Source organism: Saimiri boliviensis, chromosome 12 (genome assembly GCF_048565385.1).
Source record: "Saimiri boliviensis isolate mSaiBol1 chromosome 12, mSaiBol1.pri, whole genome shotgun sequence".
In the NCBI taxonomy this organism is placed as follows: Eukaryota; Metazoa; Chordata; class Mammalia; order Primates; family Cebidae; genus Saimiri; species Saimiri boliviensis.
In genome coordinates, this window is record NC_133460.1 from 21335052 (window position 1) to 21358997 (window position 23946).

Genomic DNA, 23946 nt, shown 5'->3' on the forward strand with positions numbered 1-23946 from the left:
GAGAGAGAGAGAGAGAGAGAGAGAGAGAGAGAAACACCACTAGGTGGAAGAACCACCGCCTGCCAACCACCGCCTACTTGCACCAGAAGTCTGAATGGATTTCCAGAGGACTCAGCGGACCTCCTGTTACAGAGATACTGTAGTCCTAGAAGAGCGTCTCTCTGGACGAGTCCTTAGGGACCGACCTGGGGAGCCTCCATTTCCCACAGAAGCTCTTTCCGATTATGCTCTTTCCACATCATCCCTGGTTTGTTTGAGACAGGGTCTCTGTTGCCCAGGCTAGAGTTCAGTAGCGAGATCACAGCTCACTGCAGCCGTGACCTTCCAGGCTCAAGAAAGCCTCCTGAGTAGCCGGGACTACAGGCGTGCACCACCATGCTCGGCTAATTTTTTGTAGAGATGGGGTCTTGCCATGTTGGCCGGGCTGCTCTTGAACTTCTGGCCTCAAGTGATCCGCTTTCCTCTGCCTCCCAAAGTGCTGGAATTAACAGGTGTGAGCCACCACGCTGGGCCCTGTTTTATTACTTTCAACACTCAATGCCCTGAGAAATTATTATGACACCTGGACCAGGAGGTGCCTCTGCACCTTATTTCGGACCTAGGATTCTAGGCTTCAGGATCTCTTGTTCTGATAAAAAAAGAAAATGAGGACTGGGGCTGGGCGCTCAGGCCTGTAATCCCAGCGCTTTGGGACCCCGAAGCAGGAGGACCGCTTAAGCCCAGGTGTTCAAGATCAGTCTGGGCAACATAGCAAAACCCTGCCTCAGGTTAAAAAAAAAAAAAATTTTTTTAAAGAAAGGCCTGGTTTGGACCAGGAAATCTGGGGAAGGAGAACTAGTGCAGGCACGGACTTTGGTTAGGGGGTCTGGGCACCTTCGTAGCACTGCAAGAAGCCACTACATGCACGCCTCCTCCACACCAATAGCCCAGCTCCAGATAAAGGTCCACGACGCAGCCCCTCCAAGCAGCAGCGTCCCACCCTGATCCCTTACTCCTCAGGACTATTTACACCTCCCCCATCAGGCAGGCCTCTCTTAAAAAAGTGGTTCCTTAGAGCTGGGCCCCACGAGCAAGCCAAGGTGTATTCTTGGTCTCCTGCAAGGACGCCCCTGTCCTGAGCCCTGTGCGCGGCCCGCGGACATCCCCACTCCTCCGAGAAGTACGGTAGACAACACTCGGGCGAAGTCAAACTCAGCGCCCCCAGCTTCCTCCCCACTTCGGCTCGGCCCAACCTCTCCAAGACAAGGCGCCAGCAAGGGAGCCACAGGCCGCACCAGCCCGAGCCTTTGATCCCGGGTGTTCAGACTCAGGGCTTCCACCACCCACTCCTAAACTCGGACGCTGGACCGTGGGAACCCCATTGAGGAACCCAGGAAGGTGTGCCGGAACCTTCCCCAAACGAGGCCACTCTAGGAAATTGGGAATTTCACATATCGTTAGCACTCAGTTAACGTTTATTGGCTTAAGAACGAAAGAACCGGAAGATGCCCTTAAAGAACGTGGCGGCACTCTAGCTTCAATCGGTTGCCTCAACATTTCAAGAAACCTGGCACTGTATGTGGCCCTCAAAAGATGACGCCACCCGGTCCACCACGGTTCAACGAGGACTAAGACATCTGCCCTCAAACATCATGGCGGCGCCGCCCAACTTGGCTTCCTGCCCCTAGGGATAATGGCCGCTAGGTGGCTTCACTTAGTTTCTCACCACCCCGGAAGACGGGGATCGGCGATTGGGCGGTGCCCGTAGGCTGCAAGAAGGCCCTCAGCGGTTGGGCAGCGTTGGGTAGGCCTGGTTTTAAACGAGCCGGAGGTGGGAGCTGCGGAAGACCCGGGATTCACGGGAGGCGGCGGTGAGCGGCGCTTGCGGGAGGGCTAGGAGTGGCTGCAGAGGGCGGGAAGGGGGGCGGGGAAGGAAACATCTGAACCTTCTGATCCCGGGCCGGGGAAGACCGCTGGGCGGGGACGCGAGGAGGGAGGGGGCGTCTGTGGGCGGGACCTCCCGGGATTGGCGTGAAGGGGGTATCTGCTTGACAGTGGATCCCTGGGGATCTAGGCTGAGTTCAGAAATGCTCCATCTCGGGCCGCCCCTGTGTGAGCGGAGCTTTGCGGCGCCGAAGCTCACAGGGGAAGCAGAAGCCCCGCCCGGCGTTTGATTGGCGGAACCGCGCTGTAGGATTCTTTTCGCAGGGATCCAGTCTAGGGGATCTGGTGAGGGGGAGGGTCGTGGATGTGTGGAGTATTGCTTTGGAGTCCTCAGCCACTCGCTAGGAGTGGAGGAGTATCGCAGAGGGATCCAGCGGAAATAGCCTCCCAGGACTGGGATTCCCGTAGATCCCGGGCTATTTCGGGGCATAATTTGCAGGGACAAAGGCCTCGAGAGGCTGGGACCGTGGGAGAACTGGGACCGCTGCAGTCCGGGTTCTGGCGGCAGGTGCCGGGCAGGGCGCGAGTGATCCGCTGATCGAGGCGGTGGCACGGGAGGACACCCGCTCCGGGCGGCCGGCCGGGGGCGCCCTTTCGCGCCCCAGGGCTACGGTCGCTGGACTACGGGGAGCTTCGGGTGGACCATGAAGGGCGGAGCCCCGGGGAAGGGGCTAGCCCTCATCCCCCGCTCCCCCGCTCCCCCCTTGCCCCAGGCCTCAGCCTGGGATCCCCCAGGGAACCCCCGGAGCCGCCGCTTCTCCCATGGACTTGCCCGGGGACTCCAGGTGAGAGCGCACCCCGCCTGCCTGTCTTGAGCCTGGGAGATGGGGATCCTGGCGGCCGTGCCGGGAAACTACAGAGCCAGCGACAGGTTCGGGCGACAGTCCTCTGCTTCTTTCACCCTCCAGCCCGCCTGGCCAGCCGCGTCTGTGCCGCCAGCCTCTGACTCGAGCATTATGGGGAGCCACGATCCCGAAACGGCAGAGGCTGCAGCCCCCGGCGGCCCCTTCTCCCCTGGAAAAGGCCTCTCGGCGGGTCCTGGCCGTGGTGCTGGAAGATGTCATGGCTGTTCGAATGGTGAGCCCCCTGAACCAAGAGACCCTCTATTCCCCCATGCCTTTCCTCACTACCAAACTCGGACCAGATCCACTACTGAGGATAACTGAAGTCCAAATCCATCATTCTTGTACCCATCCCTCAGGCAACCTCCCTCATCCTAGAGTCCTGCTTGGCTCCCACTTACTCCAACCTAGAATTGGGCAGTGCCTGTTTCTCCCACCAACCTTTCTGGGCTCAGTCACATCCCTGCAACTCTGAGACACTCTTCTGCTTTTTTTTTTTTTTTTTTTTTTCTATTTCTTTCTTTTTTTGTAGAGACAGGGTCTTGCTATGTTGCACAAGCTGGTCTCAAACTGGCATCAAGAGATCTTCCCATCTCTGCTTCCCAAAGTGCTGGGATTACAGGCGTGAGCCATGGCACCGGGCCGAAACTCTTCCACTTTCTTCCCAGCCCAGCCTCCTTAGGAAGCAGGCTGAGGTCCCTGACTCCACTGCACAGATAAGAAAAACCAAGGCCCAAAAAAGGCAGTGACCACTCTAGTTCACCCTGTCTTTTTCATTTCTCTAAACAGCGTGGGTGAGATTCAGGTCCCACACCTGCAGCTTAGGACTCTTAATATCTGGCCCCTAATTCAGTCCAATTCATCTCTTCTCTGGGGGATCCGAGTGAATTCTAGCCCTCATCTCTGTCATGTTTGTGGCTCAGGGCACTGTTAGGCACAGGGAGACCTTACACAGTCCAGCCTCATTCCATCACCTTGCTCTTGACACCTCTTTCTCTCCCAGGTCCCTGTGGTGCCCCCAAAGGAGACCTCCATCCCACGGCACCAGAGCTACCATCAGGATCCTGTCCACAGGCAGCCGCCTGCCTTGCCACCCCAGCAAGCCATGTGGTCCTCGCAGGCCAGGTGAGCATGGCAGGATGGGAGTAAACCAGGGACCCAATTGAGCCCTTCTAATCTTCCTGTTTCCCCACTAGGCCTCCCGACCCTCTGCATTTGTGCCGGGAGCCCTTGAGCCGAGTCCACCAGACCCCTTCCACCCTGAGGCAGCAATCAAAGACAACCCCTGGCCCAGAGGAGAGCCCTTCACAAAAAGTGGACCGGGCCCCCCAGCCCACCCTGGTGGTGATGCTGGAAGACATCGCCAGTCCTAGACCCCCAGCTGAGGTACGGGAACTGAGGGTACGAATGTCAGGGTTCTGCTGGGTTCCAGCAGGGATAGAATAAGGGCGGGAGGCCTGAGTCTCAGTTGGATTTTTCTCAGACTGAGGAAGGATGGCATTTTAGGTTGCAGACACTGCCTGAGGAAAGACATTTTTGGCCTGAACCCAAGCAGGTATCTGGGAACTGAAAGAGTCAGGATGTGGAGCACTAAGGAGGCTTCCCTGCCTCCCCAGAAACATTCCCTATTTTTATCCAGGGCTTCATTGATGAGACCCCCAACTTCATCATCCCAGCACAAAGGTGAGAGGGCTGGAGAAGGGATTATCAAAGGATCCAGGCAACAGCCTTCATCTGGGTAGCCAGAGCTAGGGGCATCAGGACTGACTGATCCAGTCCTTCTTTGTGTCATTTTTCTTTTTTCTTTTTTGAGACGGAGTTTCGCTCTTGTTACCCAGGCTGGAGTGCAATGGCGCGATCTCGGCTCACCGCAACCTCCGCCTCCTGGGTTCAGGCAATTCTCCTGCCTCAGCCTCCTGAGTAGCTGGGATTACAGGCACGCGCCACCATGCCCAGCTAATTTTTTGTATCTTTAGTAGAGACGGGGTTTCACCATGTTGACCAGGATGGCCTCGAGCTCTTGACCTCGTGATCCACCCGCCTCGGCCTCCCACACCTGGCTTTTTTTTTTTTTTTTTTTTTTTTTTTTTTTTTTTTTTTAAAAGACAGGGTTTCACCATGTTGGCCAGGACTGGTCTTGAACTCCTGACCTCAGGTGATCTGCCCGCCTCGGCCTCCCAAAGTGCTAAGATTACAGGCATGAGCCACCACGCCCGGCCATTGTGGCATTTTTAAAAGCCTTAAGGGGCCAGGCACGCTCACACCTGTAATGCTACCACTTTAGGAGGCCGAGGCAGGAGAACTACTTGAGCCCAGGAGGTTGAGGCCAGCCTGGGCAACATATTGAGACCCTGTCTCTACAAAAACATTGTTTTATTATTTATTTATTTATTTGCTTATGAGATGGAGTTTTTGCTCTGTTGCCCAGGCTGGAGTGCAATGGTGCCATCTCGGTCACTGCAACCTCTGCCTCCTGGGTTCAAGTGATTCTCCTGCCGCAGCCTCCTGGGTAGCTGGGATTACAGGTGTCTGCCACCACACCTGGCTAGTTTTTATATTTTTAGTAGAGTTGAGGTTTCACCATGTTGGTCAGGCTGGTTTTGAACTCCTGACATTAGGTGATCCACCCACCTCGGGCTTCCAAAGTGCTTGGATTACAGGCATCAGTCACCACACCCAGCCAAAATATTGTTTTAAAATAGTTGGAGCCGGGCGCAGTGGCTCACACCTATAATCCCAGTGCTTTGGGAGGCCGAGGCAGGTGGATCACGAGGTCAAGAGATTGAGACCATCCTGGTCAACTAGGTGAAACCCCGTCTCTACTAAAAATACAAAAATTAGCTGGGCATGGTGGCACGTGCCTGTAGTCCCAGCTACTTGGGAGGCTGAGGCAGGAGAATTGCTTGAACCCAGGAGGCGGAGATTGCGGTGAGCCGAGATCGAGCCATTGCACTCCAGCCTGGGTAACGAGAGCGAAACTCCGTCTCAAAAAAAAAAAAAAAAATTAGTTGGATGTGGTGGCCCATGCCTTTGGTTCTAGCCACCTGCAAGGCTTGAGGTGGGAGGATTGCCTGAGCCCAGGAGTTCGAGGCTGCAGTGAGTCAAGATGGTGCCACTGCCCTCCAGCCTGGGCCACAGAGCAAGACTCTATCTCAAAAAAAAAAAAAAAGCAGAAGCAGCAGCAGCAGCCTTAAGGGGCAGAGGAGTTGCTGGCTCAGATGGAATCCCTGGAAGTTCCCCTAGCCTTTACCTTGCCCTTCACCCCAGAGCTGAGCCCATGAGGATAGTTCACCAGCCAATGCCTTCACTCGGGGACCTAGAATCCCCATTCCAGCCATCTACTCTGCCTGCAGACTCTCCGGAGAACCCACCATCGGGTAAGGAACTCGGATAGAGATGGGATGAGACGTGGGGGTCTGAAACATCCTAGTTGAGCTTGGAAGTGTCAGGCACAGAGGTGGGGGTAGGGCTTAACCCCTCCCAGTGCAGGGCTTGGTTTGTGAAGGTGGGGTGTCAATGTCAGAGGCTTGAAGTTCAATTCCTAAATGCAGAATTTAGTGTTTTAGGGGCGGGCTCATTCCTCTGTGTACAAAGTTGAGCATGGGGGGAGGGGCTGAAGCTAGTGAGGAGGGGCTGAGACACTGCAGCCAAGGAATGCCCACCTGTGACCCTCTCCTTTCCTCAGCCCCAGATCCTGCTCTGGAGCTCCCATCCACCCCACCACCGTCCAGCCTTTTACGCCCCCGCCTCAGTCCCTGGGGCTTGGCCCCACTCTTCCGTTCTGTCCGCTCCAAGCTGGAGAGCTTTGCTGACATCTTCCTCACGCCCAACAAAACCTCACAGCCCCCACCCCCGTCCCCCCCCATGAAGCTGGAGTTGAAGATCGCCATCTCAGAGGCCGAGCAGTCTGGGGCTGCTGAGGGCACTGCGTCTGTCAGCCCCCGGCCCCCCATCCGCCAGTGGCGGGCTCAGGACCACAATACCCTAGCACCTCTCCCTAAGCCCTCTCTGGGCCGAAGCTACTCCTGCCCTGATCTGGGGCCCCCTGGCTCTGGTACCTGCACTTGGCCACCTGCTCCATCCCAACCAAGCCAGCCACGGCCACGGCGGCACACTGTGGGTGGTGGGGAAATGGCCCGAACCCCGCCACCCCCTCGGCCCTGTCTCCGGAAAGAGGTCTTCCCTCTCGGAGGAGTGGGGGCCTCCCCTTCTCTCGCCACATCTTGCTCGTCCACGGCATCCACTTCCTCCTTCTCCGAACCAGCAGAACCCAGGTAGTGCTCTCAAAAAACCCCTCTCGAAGCCTGGCTGCAGCCTGGGCCCAGCCTCCTTCCCTGCGTATCCAGCGGGCAGGAGACCGGGATAATGCAGTGAATCTTGTTTGTCCCTGAGCCTTGACCTTCTTGGCAGGTTGGGTTCAACCAAAGGGAAGGAGCCAAGAGCCTCAAAGGACCAGGTGCTTTCAGACCCTGAGACCAAGGTAGGCATGAAGATCAGGGGGAAGAGACCACTGAGGGCCTGAGCCCATTTCACTCTTTCACCTCCTCCCCATTTTTGCAGACCATGGGAAAGGTTTCTCGATTCAGAATACGCAGAACACCAGCCCGTCCTCAGCTAAACCTTACACCAATGGGACTGCCTCGACCAATCAGGTGAGGGGCTCATTGGGCATTGAGCCATCTTGGCCAAACAGATGCAGTCTCATGTCCCCTGAAGTATGACTTTGTCTCCTATCAGGGAGCACAGTCCAGCCTGGAGAATTCAATTCAGTGTGGGCATGGTTTGTGCCCAGAATTGCCTGTCTGCCTTATGTAGCACTCCTGGCCCTGACATGTCCCAGAAACTGAAGTAGAGACCAGGACTTACCTATCCCTTCAGGCCCCACTGGCTCAAGGCTTCTCAGTGGCCTCTGCTCTTTGCTCACAGGTTGAACAAGAAGGAGTTCAGCTTGGAAGAAATTTATACCAACAAGAATTACCAGTCACCCACAACCAAGAGGTGAGACACTTGACAGGCTTGAGGGTGGTAGAGGGAAGCTGGAGCTGTGGGACACGCTGATAACCAGCTCCTCTCCCTGTTTCATCCAGGACCTTTGAGACCATCTTCGAGGAACCTCGGGAGCGCAATGGGACTCTCATTTTCACCAGCTCGAGGAAGCTCCGTCGGGCTGTGGAATTTCGAGATAGCAGCCTTCCTAGATCACGACGGCCGTCCCGTGGGGTCCGGGCTGCAGGGGGCAGGACTGTTCCTCCCAATGTGGCCCCCAGCCCTGATGTGGGCCCCCTGCTGCAGCAGCGGCTGGAGGAGCTAGACGCCTTGCTTCTGGAGGAAGAAACTGTAGATCGGGAGTAGCCCCATTGGACCTAGGTGCGCCATCTGTTAGTCATCCATCCTGAAGTGACGGGAAACCTCCCAGGCCATTATTTTTTTTCTCTATATTTCTAGTAAAGGTTTCGATATGTTTCTGATTCTTTTGTATCTCTAGCTGAGTTCTTTTTTTTTTTTTTTTTTTTTGAGACGGAGTTTCGCTCGTTACCCAGGCTGGAGTGCAATGGCGCGATCTCAGCTCACCGCAACCTCCGCCTCCTGGGTTCAGGCAATTCTCCTGCCTCAGCCTCCTAAGTAGCTGGGATTACAGGCACACGCCACCACGCCCAGCTAGTTTTTTGTATTTTTAGTAGAGACGGGGTTTCACCATGTTGACCAGGATGGTCTTGATCTCTCGACCTCGTGATCCACCCGCCTCGGCCTCCCAAAGTGCTGGGATTACAGGCTTGAGCCACCGCGCCCGGCCTCTAGCTGAGTTCAAGATTGATTTGGCAGTACTACCTGATGTTTCTACATTGGCCCCCAAGGTCTGGGAACTGGGGCTGGTGCCAGGGATGGTGACAGGGGTTGGGCACAGGATACAGGGAAGGTGGAGTGGTCATCGGCTAATTTTTTTTGTTTGTTTTTGAGACAGATCTCACTGTGTCACCAGGCGCCAAGCTGGAGTGCAGTGGTGCGATCTCGGCTCACTGCAACCTCCGCCTACTGGGTTCAAGCAATTCTGCCTCAGCCTCCCAAGTAGCTGGGACTACAGGCGTGCACCACGATGCCCAGCTGATTTTGTATTTTAGTAGAGATGGGGTTTCACCATGTTGGTCAGGACGGTCTTTATCTCTTGACCTGGTGATCCGCCTGCCTCAGCCTCTCAAAGTGCTGGGATTACAGGCATGAGCCACAGCGCCTGGCCCCATTGGCTAATTTTTTTTGTATTTTTAGTAGAGATAGGGTCTTACCGTTTTAGCCAGGATGGTCTCGATCTCCTGATCTCATGATCCACCAACCTTGGCCTCTCAAAGTGCTGGGATTAGAGGCATGAGCTACCATGCCCGGCCCTATTTATTTTTATTTTTTTGACAGTTTCACTCATCACCTAGGCTGGAGTGCAATGGCACGATCTTGGTTCACTACAGCCTCCGCCTCCCAGGTTCAAGCGATTCTCCTGCCTCAGACTCCTGAATAGCTGAGATTACAGGTGCCTGCTACCACAATGCACGGCTAATTTTTGTATTTTTAGTAAAGATGGGGTTTCACCATGTTGGCCAGGCTGGTCTCCAACTCCTGACCTCAAGTGATCTGCCCGCTTCAGTCTCCATAAATTGCTGGGATTACAGGCATGAGCCACCATGCCCAGTCTACAGATACTCTTGATTAGAGAATTCTTCTCTGTGGAAGGACACTTCTGAATCAGTGCCAGATGATACTGTGACCCTAGACCCTGGTCTGGGTTCTCCCAATTCATTTATATAAGGAGACTGAAAGGTCTATAGTGGGCCAAGCCCTTGAAGATCAAGATGGCCCTGAATTCCTGCTAACATGCAGGCCAGGACCTGCTGCTGGATTTAAGAGCTATAGGTAGGCCAGATGTGGTGGCTCATGCCTATAATCCCAGCACTTTGGGAGACCGAGGCCGGTGAATCAGGAGGCTAGGAGTTCGAGACCAGCCTGGCCAACATAGTGATATCCTGTCTCCACTAAAAATACAAAAATTAGGCAGGCGTGGTGATGCACACCTGTAATCCTGGCTCCTGGGGAGGCTGAGGCAGGAAAATCACTTGAACCGGAGAGGCAGAGGTTGCAGTGAGCTGAGATCATGGCACTTCACTGCAGTCTGGGGAACAGAGCCAGATCCTGTCTCAAAAAAAAAAAAAAAAAAAAAAAGTTAAAAAAAAAAAGAGCTAAGCGTAATGGGGTATAATGTAGCACTCAGGACGACTGTCACAGGTACTTGACCGCACATGTCCCTGCGACAGGGAATTAGCCATTTTATGGATAAGAAAGCAAGGCAGGCATGTCGTCCCGCTGTCCACTTTTAAAACGGTAAACCGGGCAACCGGAGGCCAGAAATGGCTTTCTTTCTTTTTTTTTTAAGCCAGTCACACTGAGCACTGGGGTGCATCTTTCATAACTCAGAGGCAGCACAGGGCAGTGGCTGGAACACAGACATGGCTAGGAGACTCCCAGCCTGCCTGTGCGCGCATTCCCGTCCATCCCCGTAAAATGGGGCCGGCAGCATCACCTTCGTGGAATTATTACCAAACGAAGTCACTAACGCGGAAACGCGCTCGGTTCACAAGTTGCGGCAAGGCGTTTTCGAATTGCTAGCGCTCGGGGACCGCTGCCAGCAGCCGCACCTGGAAGGGTAGCGGGACGCGGCTGCCAGTCCGTGCGACCGGCGCTGGAACGGCACGCGGCCGCTCCGGCCACCCCACGCCGCGGAGCAACCCGGGAGCCGCCAGACTGTGGCCGCGTCACGCGCGTGCGCGAGACGCCAGTCGGTCTGTGGGCCGCGCCGAGAGGCGGAAACGCGGCGACGACTCAACTAGCTCCGGAACGTACATCTCGCGCAGCCGCGCGCCTCCCGGCGGCCAACTGCCTCCAACGCCTTGGCTCCGCGTCTCCGCCCCTCCCCTCGACGCCGTCAGGAGACGGACCAATAAGCGAACAGCACGAAAAGGCGGGGCCCTGCAGGGACCGCCCCAAACACCTACTTCTAACCAGTCGAGTCACAAGACTGGGGAAAGGGCGGAGCCAATCTGACGTAACCCAATCTAAGATTTGAGGGCGGTTATATACACCCACTCCCTCGGGTTTGGCTCCGCCCCTCACCTTGGCGTAGCCCTTTCAGCCAATCAGCGACTGCGCCCGTGGAAAGTGAGGGGAAGGGAACGGAGGGTGGGAGGAGGCCGAGAGAGGAAGGAGGCGTAGGCTGAGGAGGAAGAGGGAGGAGGGGCAGGGAAGTCCTGGCGGAGAAGCGCTCCCAAGACTCCAGCGGAGACAACAGGAGTTTGCGCTGGAGCTCCCCCGGTGCCCATCGGCCGTTCCGGACCTCCTAAGGCCCAAGTCGGACAGAGACGGAGGAAAGGAGGAAGAGACTTTTATGTCGGCGGACAGAGAAGCTGTACCCGTCACCGTTGCCTCACATCCGGGGCCTTGGAGGGCTGGCCCCGCGGCCCCGCCCCTCCTCGCGCCTTTCATGGCGTCCGGAGGCGGAGGCTGGAGGAGCTGGGCCCGGAGGAGGGCCCTTTAAATCTCCTTAAAGGGGTGGCCACTGAAATCGGCGGACTCGAACGCCGGCCTTAAAGGGGAAGCCGCCGAACAGACGCTGACAAATTGAGCACTGTGCCGTTGGGAGAACTGGGACGAGTGGGGTTTTTCTTTACCTCCTCCTCCCCCACACGCAAGAAGTCCTTTAAATACAGCTTAAAGGGGAAGTGGCCTCTTGTGGAGGACTAGAAACTAACTACAAGCCTTTAAAGGGACGGTCTACTGTTTGAAGGACTCTGGACTCTAAGCTTAAAGGGGTGGCCTCTTTGAGCCGGAGGACTTTGAGACACTTTTAAAGGGGAGGTCTGCGATTCGGGGCGAGCTTTCGGCCCCTTTTAAAGGGGTGGCCCTTCCTCTTCGGGGAGACTTGCCTCGACCCCTGGCAGGGGGCGGCCACCGCACTAGGCCGCCGGACGCTGTCGGGTCGTCTTAAAGGTGCCAGGGGCTGGACAACTTGGGGCCTCGCCTTAAAGGGACGGCCGCCCCGTTTTCGCCGTCGCGGCCCCGCCGAGCCCGCAGGGGGGGCCCTCGGGCTTGTCGCCCCGGGGGCGGCGCCGGCTCCCCGGGCCGTGGCCTTGGGGCAAGCTTGGAGCCAGCAGATCCGGCTTTAAAGGGGAAGCCGTGGCCCTTTCGTCCCTGTGCAGCCGCCAGCGTCGCGCCTGCGACCCCGGGCCTGCGGACAGGCCGCTTCGGGCCCCGCCGCCTCCGGATGCGGCGCTGAGGGCGGTCGCCATGGAGACGGCAGCGGCCGCGGCCCCGGGCCCGGGCTGGGCAACTGAGGGGGAGCGGCGGCGGCGGCGTTGCTCGCGCCGAGACCGAGACCGGGAGCAGCGGCGCCGCCGAGGTCCAGGCGGCGACGCGCCCCGGGCCCTGTTGGCCGCCCCGCGCGGCTCCTCGTCCTCGTCGTCGCCGCCGCCGCCCGCCAGGCCTTGGTCGTCAGCTTCGTCTGGAGAGCGGCCCGGGGGCCCAAGACGCCGGCGGCCCCGTCCCAGACCTCGACCCCCGCGACCTCGAGCTCGGAAGCGGCCTGCGGGCTCGGGCAGCCGCGGGGAGGAAGAGGAGGAGGAGGAGGAGGGGGGCGCAGACGACGGCGAAGCCGAGGAGGAGCCTGAGGAGGACGAAGAGGAGGAGGAGGACTTGATCGATGGCTTCGCTATCGCCAGCTTCGCCAGCCTCGAGGCCTTGCAGGTGGGGCTTAATGGGGATGGGGGGCTTTGGGGGTTTCCGAGGGGCACCGAGGAGGGTGCAGTGCCCGGAGTGGGTGGAGTTGAGGGGGAATGCTGGCACCCCAAACCAGAGCAACCGGCTCCTCTGGCCAGGCCTCTGCCCCGCCCTGGGGTGGGAGGAGGTAGAGCTCGTCTCCAGGGACCCGGTTTCCTGGCCCAAAGGGCACTTGGGCAGCCTGGTCACTCCTAGAGGACTTGGGAGCCTGCCCCTTTCCATCCACCTCAGCCCCACCTCCTCCTCCACAGAAGGATGCATCTCTTCAGCCCCCAGAGCGACTGGAACATCGGCTGAAGCATTCTGGGAAGCGGAAGAGGGGAGGCTCCAGTGGGGCCACCGGGGAGCCAGGGGACAGTTCTGATCGGGAGCCGAGCAGGCCCCCTGGGGAACGGGCCCGAAAATGGCCCAGTAAGCGGAGAAGAAAAGAGGTGAGTTTGTCCTTTAAAACTCTTTAGGTAGAATGTATTTCTCACGGCCCCGTTTTTCATTAGGAATCCCACTACCCCTTGTAAACAGTGACCCCAGTCTCTTAAGGGCAGAGGCAAGCAGGGCAAATTTGAGCCCTCACCCTCATCTGGTTCTGACAAAGGCCTGTCTACAGTCAGGTGCACCTACTTTGGTTTGGTTTTGTGTCTACTTCAAATGTTTTGATAATTCAGAGAGACGTCACAGGGACTTAGTTGGGACATAAATTAACTGTGGTCTCTGCCCTTCCTCAAGGTGGTGGCAGTCTAGCAAGAAAGAAATAGCAAACACCTAGACCTTAACTTGAGAAGCTACAGAAGGCAAAGATGGGGAGAGATGCTACAGAAACCCACATGAGGAAGCCGTGGTGCTGCCTGGGGGATGGGAGGAGAGTTGTGGTTGGGGAAAGCCCCCTAGGATGTCTTAGTCAGGTCCTGAAGTATAGTCAGAAATTTGCTAAGAAAAGACACGGGGAAAAGTTGTTTTGGGCAAGAGCACGAAGACTTGAGAATCTGGTGTATTTAGGAAATGTCGAGAGCACTGGGACATGGGTGGGCAGTGGCGGGAGAGGCAGCTGGAAGGACAGGCTGAGAGTAAGTAGATCCTGGAGGCCTTGAGTGCCCTGCTGGGAGCTGCGACTTTCCCAGCCGCCTCAGCAGCCACCTCCCTCACCTCTGGACTCTGGTCTTCCTCAGGCGTCCTCCCGTCACTCTCTGGAAGCTGGATACATAGTAAGTGCCATCCACCTGTCCTGGCCTCTCCCCTCTTCACCCCGGGCCTCTTCCCTCTCGTGACGCCTCTGTCTTTCCTTCTCCCCAGTGTGACGCGGAAAGTGATCTGGACGAGAGGGTGAGTGGGGCTAGAACTTGGGTGGGCAGTTGTCACTGCTTGTAAAAGGGACTGCAGCATTAAGGTCTTCTACGTGCAGCAGACAGCCTTCCCTTGAGTAGGAAACATGGTTTAGGTTGAGCCTGGATTAGGTTTTTGGGAGGAAGGGTGGTGGATTGGGAAGGTAAATGGTTTTTTTTTGTTGTGGTTTTTTTTTTTTTTTTTTTTTTTTTGATGACTAGGGCTTAGCTGACTGTGGAATGGAAGGTCCATGCCTTGGTGTGTACCATCCTTTCCAAAGCTTTCAGGCTACTGCTGATTCTCCACAGAAACCCAGAGTGGCTGTGGTGGCACTGAAATGGGCCTTCTGCCGGCCGTCAGCCCTGCTCTTAGAATGAAGATCTCAGATTCAAGTCTGACCGGAGACCACAGATAGAATAGTGAGAATACTAAACCATCGTAATCAGTGTAGGGACTCAGCCCAGAAAGGTCTTTGTGAGTTTATCCTTAGCGGCAATATGCTTGTTGTGTGATAATGTGTCCTAGAAGGTAACGCTCTACCCAGTGGGCCCATGTAAGTAACAAACCCACGTGTGTAACCCATGTGTGTCTTGTTTTTATTTCAAAAGTTGGCTAAACAGGACTGTGGTGAACCAGAGGGTTCTTGTCCATCTCGTTCATCCATCTATCTCCATCTACCTAGTTGGGGCTGATTGTTGCCACAAGAACAGAGGGCCCATTCTTGAGGGAATCTGCAAGCCTGGGTTTTAATGAGGAATCTCCAGATTCTTAAATATCTGCAGTTGGTTTAAAACTTTTACTAACACTTGTGGACCAAATACATCTGTAAGCCAGGGAGGCCTGTGGGCCAGTAGCTAGTGACCTTTGGCGTTTCAGTTTGGTTTGCCTGCTTCTCTGCGCTGCCTCCATTCAGTCCTCCTGGCCTGTCAGATTCTTGGGCTCAGCTGCTCCACTCTGCTCTTTCTCCAGCCTTAGCCCCCTCTAGAGCCCAGTCTTTGATGGATCTCAGCTAAACTGAAGGAACAGACTTGCTACTACCACCGGTTCCTGGCAGCCTCCAGAGGCTATTTGGCCTTCCTGGGTGGAGGCCTGGCCTGCCCACAGCCTAACCCTATCGCTTGCACTTCTTCCCCAGGTCTCCGACGATGACCTCGACCCATCCTTTACTGTCTCAACCAGCAAAGGTTGGTCCCAAGGGATGGGGCTGGAGGCACGGGAGGGAAGTGGGGTAAGCATGAGCCTCAACTGAATGTGTCTGCCATCCTATCCTACAGCCTCGGGCCCCCACGGCGCCTTCAATGGGAACTGTGAAGCAAAACTCTCCGTGGTCCCTAAAGTGTCGGGCCTGGAGCGGAGCCAAGAACAGCCCCCGGGGCCCGACCCGCTGCTAGTGCCTTTCCCCCCAAAGGAACCACCGCCTCCACCAGTCCCTCGGCCTCCTGTCTCACCCCCTGCACCCCTGCCGGCCACCCCCAGTCTGCCACCCCCAACCCAGCCCCAGCTGCAGCTTCGGGTCTCGCCCTTCAGCCTCCGCACTTCTCCCTATGGCAGCAGCCTGGACCTCAGCACTGGCAGGTGAGTGGTCTGAGGGTTTGATGTGGTCCAGAAGGGCCTAGTCAATTTGGTGCCAACCCTTGCTTTCTGTGGTGGGGACACAGGATGGTACCTGTGGGGTGTGACTTGAAAAAGGATTCTGAGGCTGAAAACTTTGAGAAACTTAAACAAATGGAAAGAGATGACCGCAGGACTTACTTGAGTCCGTTATACATTGCCATGCAGGGGAATCCAGGCTGTGCTGTTTCCCAGTCGTATTTGCTGGTGAAAAGGTTTTCTCAGGCACATCTGTTTGGAATAATGTTCTTTGAACATACTTTGGGAAATGCTGACATGATGGTTAAGAGTGCTGGCTTTGGTGTCAGACCCAGATTCAAATTCTTGCTCTGACACTTCTGGCTGTGTGATTTTTGACAAGTCACTTAACCCCTCTGAGCCTCGATCTCTTTTTGTCAAATGGAATGATCATAGTACTTTCATTCTAAAGTTGTTGTGAGGAATAACTGAGTGAATGCAGTGCTTCCCAAAGTGTGTACATTCAGCATTAGTGGTATATGGGATGATTTCAGGTCTTATGTGAGTAAACTTTAAAAAATAGTCATGAGTTAGTGTTTGTGAGCTTTCGAAAGCTGAGTAGCATGCCTCAGCCCCTTGATTTCACACGTGATTGCTTAAGGGGAGGCCAAGTGAAAAAAAGAAAGTAACTGAGTTGAGTTCTCAAAAGAAGGCAGTGGTACAGTTACTCTGCTGGGCAGCAGTGGGGAAGGTGGCATGGAATGTTGGAGACTTGGATTAGCTTTTAAAGCAGGTGCCAGCACTTGGCCTACAGCAGGTGCTCACCACAGGGTAAGAACTGTTGACACTTATTATTGATGCTCTCACTATTACTTTTGTCACCATCATTGTCATTGTTGTTATTATTACTGAGAAAACTAAGGCTCAGAGAGGGGCAGTGACTTGCTCAAGGTCACCCAGGGCATTCATGGCAAGATGGGCCTAGAATTCAGGTCTCCTGACTCCCAGGCCAGGCCAGTGCGGTGCTGCTTCCACTGTTGTAGGGTGGGACCCCAGGTGGCTTGTTCTAATTAAGCGTCAACATGAATGATCTGTTCTGTGCTATGGTTGAGTCAGAAAGGGAAAGTCATCTGACAGAGATGGCAGAGGCAGCTGTGTGGACGCAGAGATCTAGAGAGGGAGAAGTGGGGGTTGCTGGGTGTGGGAGGCACCTCAGTCTTGAGGACGGGTTCCCTGGTGGGGGGATTTCTGGGGCCGGGTTCTGCCACCTCCCATGTTGGAGAACCAGAGTCACGGTATCACCCAGGCGTCTGACCCCCTCCTGTCAGAGCTGGCACCTCCCAACCCCTCACTCATCTCCCCACTTCTCTCCCCAGCTCTTCACGGCCGCCCCCCAAGGCCCCGGCCCCTCCCGTGGCTCAGCCTCCCCCCTCATCATCCTCTTCGTCCTCCTCTTCCTCATCTGCCTCCTCCTCGTCCGCGCAGCTCACCCACCGGCCCCCGACGCCCTCACTGCCCCTGCCTTTGTCCACCCACAGCTTTCCCCCTCCCGGGCTGCGGCCCCCCCCACCACCCCACCACCCCTCCTTGTTCTCCCCTGGCCCCACCCTGCCCCCACCCCCACCCCTGCTGCAGGTGCCAGGGCACCCTGGGGCCTCAGCCGCTAACGCCCTTTCTGGTGAGTTTGGGGTCCTGGCCGGGGGGTGGGGGGCCATGGCCCTGGGCTCGGGCCCAGTTGGCTTTGGGGCACCTGGGCCTCAGCAGACAGCAGGGCTTGAGGAGGGAGTGGCTCAAGGCCAGAGGGAAGGCAGTCACCTGGGCCCAAGGAGGCTGATGTGGCGACAGTATTAAAGCCTTCTCCCCTCCACTCCCACAGAGCAGGACCTGATCGGCCAGGACCTGAACTCCCGCTACCTGAATGCCCAGGGTGGCCCTGAGGTGGTGGGGGCAGGGGGCTCGGCCCGGCCCCTGGCCTTCCAGTTCCACCAGCACAACCACCAGCACCAGCACACCCACCAGCACACCCACCAGCACTTCACCCCTTATCCCCCGGGCCTGCTGCCACCCCATGGCCCCCACATGGTGAGCTCCTCATTGGGCCGGTGATGAGGGTCGGAGGCCTCAGGGGAGGGCATGACTTCCCGGGGAAGGCCCAGGTCTCTGGCTGGCAGCTTATTCTTCCCTTCTCTTCCCTAGTTTGAGAAATATCCAGGAAAGATGGAAGGCCTTTTCCGACATAATGTGAGTGTGCGTGTGTGTGTGTGGGGTGTGTGTGGTGTGGGTGTGGATGCGTCAATCTGTGTGGCCCTGACTGCTGGGGTTCAGTCTTAAGCACAAAAGCAAGAGCCTTGAACCTGGGACAGCACCCTGGGGGGCTTAGGGTGGAGCCCCGTGGACTGGAGGGAGACCACTTGGGCTGCACCTCCACCCCCGCCTGGACTAGTCCCCTTCTCTCCGCAGCCGTATGCGGCCTTCCCTCCCGCAGTGCCCGGGCTGCCTCCAGGCCTCCCGCCGGCTGTCTCCTTTGGCTCCCTGCAGGGGGCCTTCCAGCCCAAGGTGAGCTCCCAATCCAGACACTACCACTGCCTCCCACCTTGACAAACCCAGACACGCTGGGTCCACACACCCTCCTCCCATTCCCCAAAGCCATGCCCATCCTCTCGCCCTGCCCTGCTGCACCCAGGTTTCTCCAAAGCCACGCTCCCTCCCTGCTCCATGTCCCAGCTTGGTTCTGGACCCCTTTGTGCTCGGTGCCAGCTCTCCTGTCTGATCCCTCCACTCCCCTTTCCCAGAGCACGAACCCTGAGCTGCCACCACGACTGGGGCCGGTGCCAAGCGGGCTCCCCCAGAAGGGGACACAGGTGAGGGGGCCAGGGCAGGTCCTGGCGAAGCTGGAAGGTGTGTTGTGGGGAGAGCAGAACTGACTCCAGGAGAGTGAACTACTGATTCCTTCCTTTAATACACAGTTGGGTGTTCTGGGTGTCTAATAAGAGGGAATTTGTGTAAATAACCAACTTTCCCAGGCATGAGGAATGAGAGTTTCATGAGCTTGTCGCAGGAATAAGATGATTAGAACAGTCGTTTTTATAGGGGTTTTCAAACTTTTTTTTTTTTTTTTTTGCGGCGGAGTTTCGCTCTTGTTACCCAGGCTGGAGTGCAATGGCGCGACCTTGGCTCACCGCAGCCTCCGCCTCCTGGATTCAAGCAATTCTCCTGCCTCAGCCTCCTGAGTAGCTGGGATTACAGGCACGTGCCGCCATGCCCAGCTAATTTTTAGTATTTTTAGTAGAGGCGGGGTTTCACCATGTTGACCAGGATGGTCTCGATCTCTTGACCTCGTGATCCACCCGCCTCGGCCTCCCAAAGTGCTGGGATTACAGGCTTGAGCCACCGCGCCCGGCAAACTTTTTAAGTCACAAAACACTTTCCAAATGACATCGTATCAGGAAGCCCTATTTGGAAAACAAAAGGTAAAAGCTGCCCCTTGGTGAAGTGAGGAGAGCCAGAGCCTCCCTCCCCTTAGCACTTGTAGCAGCTTAGACCCCAGGGCTGCAGGAGCACTCTGAAATCAAGGACCAATTTTCTACAGGGGAGACTAGGCCAGAGGTTTTCCAACTTCCTTGAAAGGCATTTTTCCTAAAGAAACCTTAAACAGCCCGAGATAGTCTAAAGCTGGTAATAGGATAGCTTCAGTGAGAAACCTGTCCTGCCTGCCCCTTCACCACCCGCAGCCTCCCAGCAGGGCACCTCCTTGAGGCCTGGTTCAGAAACCTTGTGCTGGAGGAGATGCCCAGAGTGGGAGAGATGGGGAAAGGAGCTTGGGCCTGAGCAGGAAGGGTTTGAGGGAGTTGCAGAGTCTCAGGCATGTGGGTGGGTAAGTGGATGCTGTGGAGATGGAGGCACCTGGCCCAGGACTCCGGTCTGAGTCGCCTCCCATCTCTCCTTTGCCATCCCCAGATCCCCGACCATTTCCGGCCACCTTTGAGGGTGAGTTGTGTGAGGACCTCAGGCTGCATGAAGCTGGGGGCTGGTGTTAGGGTATTTGGCTAAGGGGGGTCTTGCTTGGGAACAAGTGAGAAGCCCAAAACCTGGAGGCAGCCGGGTATGGAACAGCAGAGAGTGAGGGCTTTCAAGTCACAGACCTGGGCTCAGATGGAACTGGCCATGGGACCTTGGGCAAGGCAGTTGATCTCTCTGAGCCTCAGTTTCCTAGGCTGTAAAATGAACCTAGTCATCCCTCGGTTGTAGGGATGATGAGTTAGGGATGTTTTGTGGCGAGCCTGGGCCCAGAGCCAGGCCTGGAGTGGGTGATGAGTGAACGTTCTTTCCTTCCCTTTCCCTTTGGTCATCCTACTGGGGCGGCAGAAACCAGGGAAGTGGTGTGCCATGCACGTGCGTGTGGCTTACATGATCCTGAGACACCAGGAGAAAATGAAGGTACTGGGGCTGGAGGGCTGGGGAGAGTGGGTCTCAGAGTCAGGGGAGGTCTGAGTTCTGGGCATCAACCCTCAACAGAGCTCAGCAGAATCTTGGCCAGAAACATTCTCTCTTGTCCCCCGTCACTGCTGAAGTCCTATGGTTGGCACCTTAGTTCTCTGGCTCATTAGGGGGCTGCTCAGAAAAGGCGCCGAGAGAGGCAGAAGATAGGCATCCAAGCCCCATCTGGGTGCCAGCCAGCCTTTGGAGGGAAACCAGGGAGAGAGAGCAAGAGGAGGACCAGACCCGCTCCTCATGTCCTGCCCCTCTCCCTGTGTCCCACGCAGGGTGACTCCCACAAGCTTGACTTTCGGAACGACCTCCTGCCCTGCCTTCCGGGGCCCTATGGGGCCCTGCCCCCTGGGCAGGAGCTCTCCCACCCGGCCTCCCTCTTCACTGCGACTGGTGAGTCTGGCCAGCCCCCTTGGGCCTGAGGTTCCCTATTTATAGCCCGAGGCCCAGCTCGTGCCCACTCAGCCTCATCAGAATCTCCCACCTCTCTGCCCCAGGTGCCGTCCACGCTGCAGCCAACCCTTTCACGGCAGCTCCCGGGGCCCACGGACCCTTCCTGAGCCCCAGCACCCACATTGGTAAGAGCCAAGGGCATGTTGGGCAACCCAGGCTTTGTCCCTCACTTCCAGGAGATGGAAATCAGACCCAGCAGGCAGCTGGAATGTGGGATAGACCTGGTTCCACTTGCTTGGTGACCTTGGGCAGGTTGTTCTAACCCCTCTGAGCCTTGATTTCCTCATCTGTAAAATGAGTAGGGAAGGGCAGGGCAACTTCAGTCTCTGCCAGCTACAGCCCTGTCTCCAAGTGGCCAGTGGCAGGGGCAGTACGCCACCTGGGAGTAGGTCAGGGGACGGGGCTAGCCTAGGGGAGAGCATGGCCACTGACTCCTAGGATCTTGGCAGGCATCTTGGGGAGGTTTCACCTGGGTTTGGGTGGACAAGGAGGAGTTGAGCCTGGTGGCTTAGAGAATGGTGTTCCTGGCTGGGGGACATGGTGGCGTTCCGGTGGCGGGATAGGTTAGTTGTTCTGTCTGGCTGTGTGACGCATGCATGAAGTTAGGGTCAGGTCGGGAAGGGCCCTGCATGTCAGGTGGGAGGAAGCCAACCAGGTCTTCGAGCGAGTGGCTTGCTATGGAGCAGAGATCTGCTGTGATGGGTCCAGCCGGCTGGTGTGGGGCAGTGGGGGATAAGAGCGTGACGTCGTGTCATGGAGGCCCTGGGTTGGTACCACTCCCTGGCTAGATGACCACTGGCAAGTCATTTCACCTCTCTGAGCCTGTTTCATCATCTTCAAGTGGGCATGATCCTAACCATCTCTTGGGCTTTTTGTGAGGCTAACTGACAAGGTGCTTGTCAAAGCTCAACACCTTCCTGGCCCAAGAAGTGCTCAGCTGAAAGGAGGCAGCTGAGGGCTCCGGGCGCCGGTTCTGCCTCTGCCCGGACAGGCCTCATGCGTGCTCAACACTGGCTGCCTACTGCTCTGACCAGCCCCCTTTCCTCCCACAGATCCCTTTGGGCGTCCCACAAGCTTCGCCTCCTTGGCTGCCCTCTCCAACGGGGCCTTTGGAGGACTGGGCAGCCCCACATTCAGTGAGTGCGGGCGTGGTGGGGTGGGGGGCTGCAGCTGTGGATGACCTGGCAGGAGGCCTGAACGGGGCCTCCCACTCCTGGCCCGTCACTCTCTCTGCTTCACCCTCTGCCCAGACTCCGGCGCCGTCTTTGCCCAGAAAGAAAGCCCAGGGGCCCCACCAGCCTTTGCCTCCCCTCCGGACCCATGGGGCCGCCTGCACCGCAGTCCTCTGGCCTTTCCTGCCTGGGTCCGGCCCCCTGAGGCCGCCCGGACTCCAGGCTCAGACAAGGAGCGGCCTGTGGAGCGGAGGGAGCCCTCCCTCACCAAGGAGGAGAAGGACAGGTGCGCCTCCCACCTACCCCACCCCTGCCCCACCCTCAGCCCCTGTTGCCCATGGAGAATTTCATTCTCTCCCCACACCTGCCTTCCAGGGACCTCCCCTTCTCACGGCCCCAGCTCCGAGTTTCTCCTGCTACTCCCAAGGCCCGGGCTGGCGAGGAGGGGCCTCGGCCAGCCAAGGAATCCGTGCGGGTAAAGGAAGAGCGGAAGGAGGAGGCTGCTGCTGCTGCCGCTGCCGCCGCTGCTGCTGCCGCCGCTGCCGCTGCCGCCGCCGCAGCCACTGGGCCCCAGGGCCTTCACCTGCTGTTTGAGAGGCCCCGGCCACCCCCGTTTCTGGGCCCTAGCCCATCAGAGCGCTGTACTGGCTTCCTGGAGCCAACCTGGTTGGCTGCACCGCCACGCCTGGCAAGGCCACCTCGGTTCTATGAGGCGGGTGAGGAGCTGACTGGACCCGGGGCCGTGGCTGCTGCCCGCCTCTATGGTCTGGAACCTGCTCACCCCTTGCTCTACAGCCGCTTGGCTCCTCCACCACCACCTGCTGCAGCCCCAGGAACCCCTCACCTTCTCAGCAAGACCCCACCGGGAGCCCTTTTGGGGGCACCACCTCCACTTGTGCCCGCCCCCCGGCCCAGTTCCCCACCTAGGGGCCCTGGCCCAGCTCGGGCTGACAGGTGAGGGGAGGGGAGGGGCTGGGGCAAAGCTCCATCTCCCCTTCCTTTAACCAGGTCCTAGGGCTGAGGTTTTAAGCCAGGGCTGGAGGGCAAAGGTCATAACCTCACCAGCCACCTCTGAGGTCATGGAACCTGGGAACAGAAGCCTCAACCCCCATGAGACAGAGCATCACGTGGAGTGTGGGGTCACTGGGAGAGCAGAGATCACAGCCTCTAGAGAGGGAGAGGAGCGTGTGCATGGGAGTGTGGCTCATCTCAGGAGCCATGAGGCCTCATGAGGTGCACCTTTGCCCCTCTAAGGGCCTCTAGGCCCTGGGCCTGCCTCCCCAAGGGCTCACTAAGCCAGAGGCCAAAGTGCCCCTTCCCCTTTTCCTATACCCAAGTCCTCACGCCCTCCGAGGGCTGGGGGAGGAGGGGCTCAAGGAAGGGGGGTTCCATGTACATATTTATCACCCCTTTCACATAGTCCCCAGACCTTTTGTACATTTTTACAGGGGTGCCCCTCCCAACAGTCCCCTTCCTGGTTAATTAAATCCTCAGACTGGTGCTGTGTTCCTAGCCTCTGGCCTCTCTGTGGGGGAGGGGGGACTGCAGGCAGAAGTGCCGGGAGGGGTCAGGCCGGCCTCTCCCTGGAAAGGTGGGGCCAGCAGGAGATGACCAACGTAGGGCAGGACCTAGGGACCGGTGCTGGAGGGAAGGGCAGAAGTTTCTTGCTTGGTTGACAGCCCTGGTCCCCCTTACTGTTCCCATTCACTCTGCCCCCACCCCCAAAGGCTCAGCCTCTTAAGTCTCAGACTCCACCACTTCTTAATGGCTCAGTCCCCCTCACCCCATTTCCAAGTGCCCCCAGGACTCCTGGGCCCTGCTTCCCTGAACCTTGTTCTCCAAAACCCTGCCCCAGGCTAAGGGTGGCCAGAGAAGGTCACCATGTACCACACACCAAAGAAGGGGGTCGGCCCAGGGGTGGGCGACACAGGCAGCTTCTTCGGCAGCCTCACGGCAGCAGCCCCAGCCTTCCCAAAGCAGCAGGCGCCTCCAGGCTGGGGCCCAACCTAGAAGGCAGGGGTCAATCTAACAAATACGTAACGTTGACTTTTTTCCCCGGTGGGGCTTATTCTGTAACATGACTTGCGGATATTTATATAAAAATGAGTGTTACAATGAGGCCCCGGGCTCTTCTTTGAGTGTGTGTGGGGTGGGGTGGGCCAGGGTGGGTTCGGTGGGTTCTGGGGTAAGGGAGGGATGAGGACAGTGCTGTCCGTATCTGGCCAAGGTTTGCCCTTCTCCCACCCACCTGGGCAAGTTGGTCAGCTACTTCTGGAGGGATGGGTTTGCGGATTGAGCAGTGTAGTTTTTCACATTATTTTTCTATAACCCAGGAATACATATTGTGTAAGATTCCAGCAACCTAGCAA

At 57.2% G+C, this 23946-nt stretch overlaps 2 protein-coding genes across 2 annotated transcripts; both read left to right on the top strand.

Annotated features, from left to right (window-relative positions):
* The first annotated feature begins 2118 nt into the window (after window positions 1-2118).
* PRR14 (proline rich 14) lies at window positions 2119-8233 on the top strand. The gene is made up of 11 exons (XM_074382027.1): window positions 2119-2708; window positions 2832-3000; window positions 3769-3890; window positions 3962-4151; window positions 4405-4448; window positions 6033-6142; window positions 6451-7039; window positions 7176-7245; window positions 7326-7417; window positions 7692-7763; window positions 7853-8233. Exons 1-11 carry the CDS (start codon window positions 2686-2688, stop codon window positions 8115-8117), a joined length of 1746 nt encoding a protein of 581 aa, XP_074238128.1. The 5' UTR covers window positions 2119-2685; the 3' UTR covers window positions 8118-8233.
* Window positions 8234-10928: 2695 nt separating this feature from the next.
* On the top strand, window positions 10929-23696 carry FBRS (fibrosin). Its single transcript, XM_039477938.2, has 18 exons — window positions 10929-12545; window positions 12830-13009; window positions 13742-13777; window positions 13866-13895; window positions 15031-15079; window positions 15170-15470; window positions 16841-17142; window positions 17341-17546; window positions 17661-17705; window positions 17925-18020; window positions 18257-18325; window positions 19422-19451; window positions 19830-19901; window positions 20228-20345; window positions 20450-20530; window positions 21458-21541; window positions 21656-21863; window positions 21953-23696. Exons 1-18 carry the CDS (start codon window positions 12090-12092, stop codon window positions 22533-22535), a joined length of 2946 nt encoding a protein of 981 aa, XP_039333872.1. The 5' UTR covers window positions 10929-12089; the 3' UTR covers window positions 22536-23696.
* The last annotated feature ends 250 nt before the right edge of the window (window positions 23697-23946 follow it).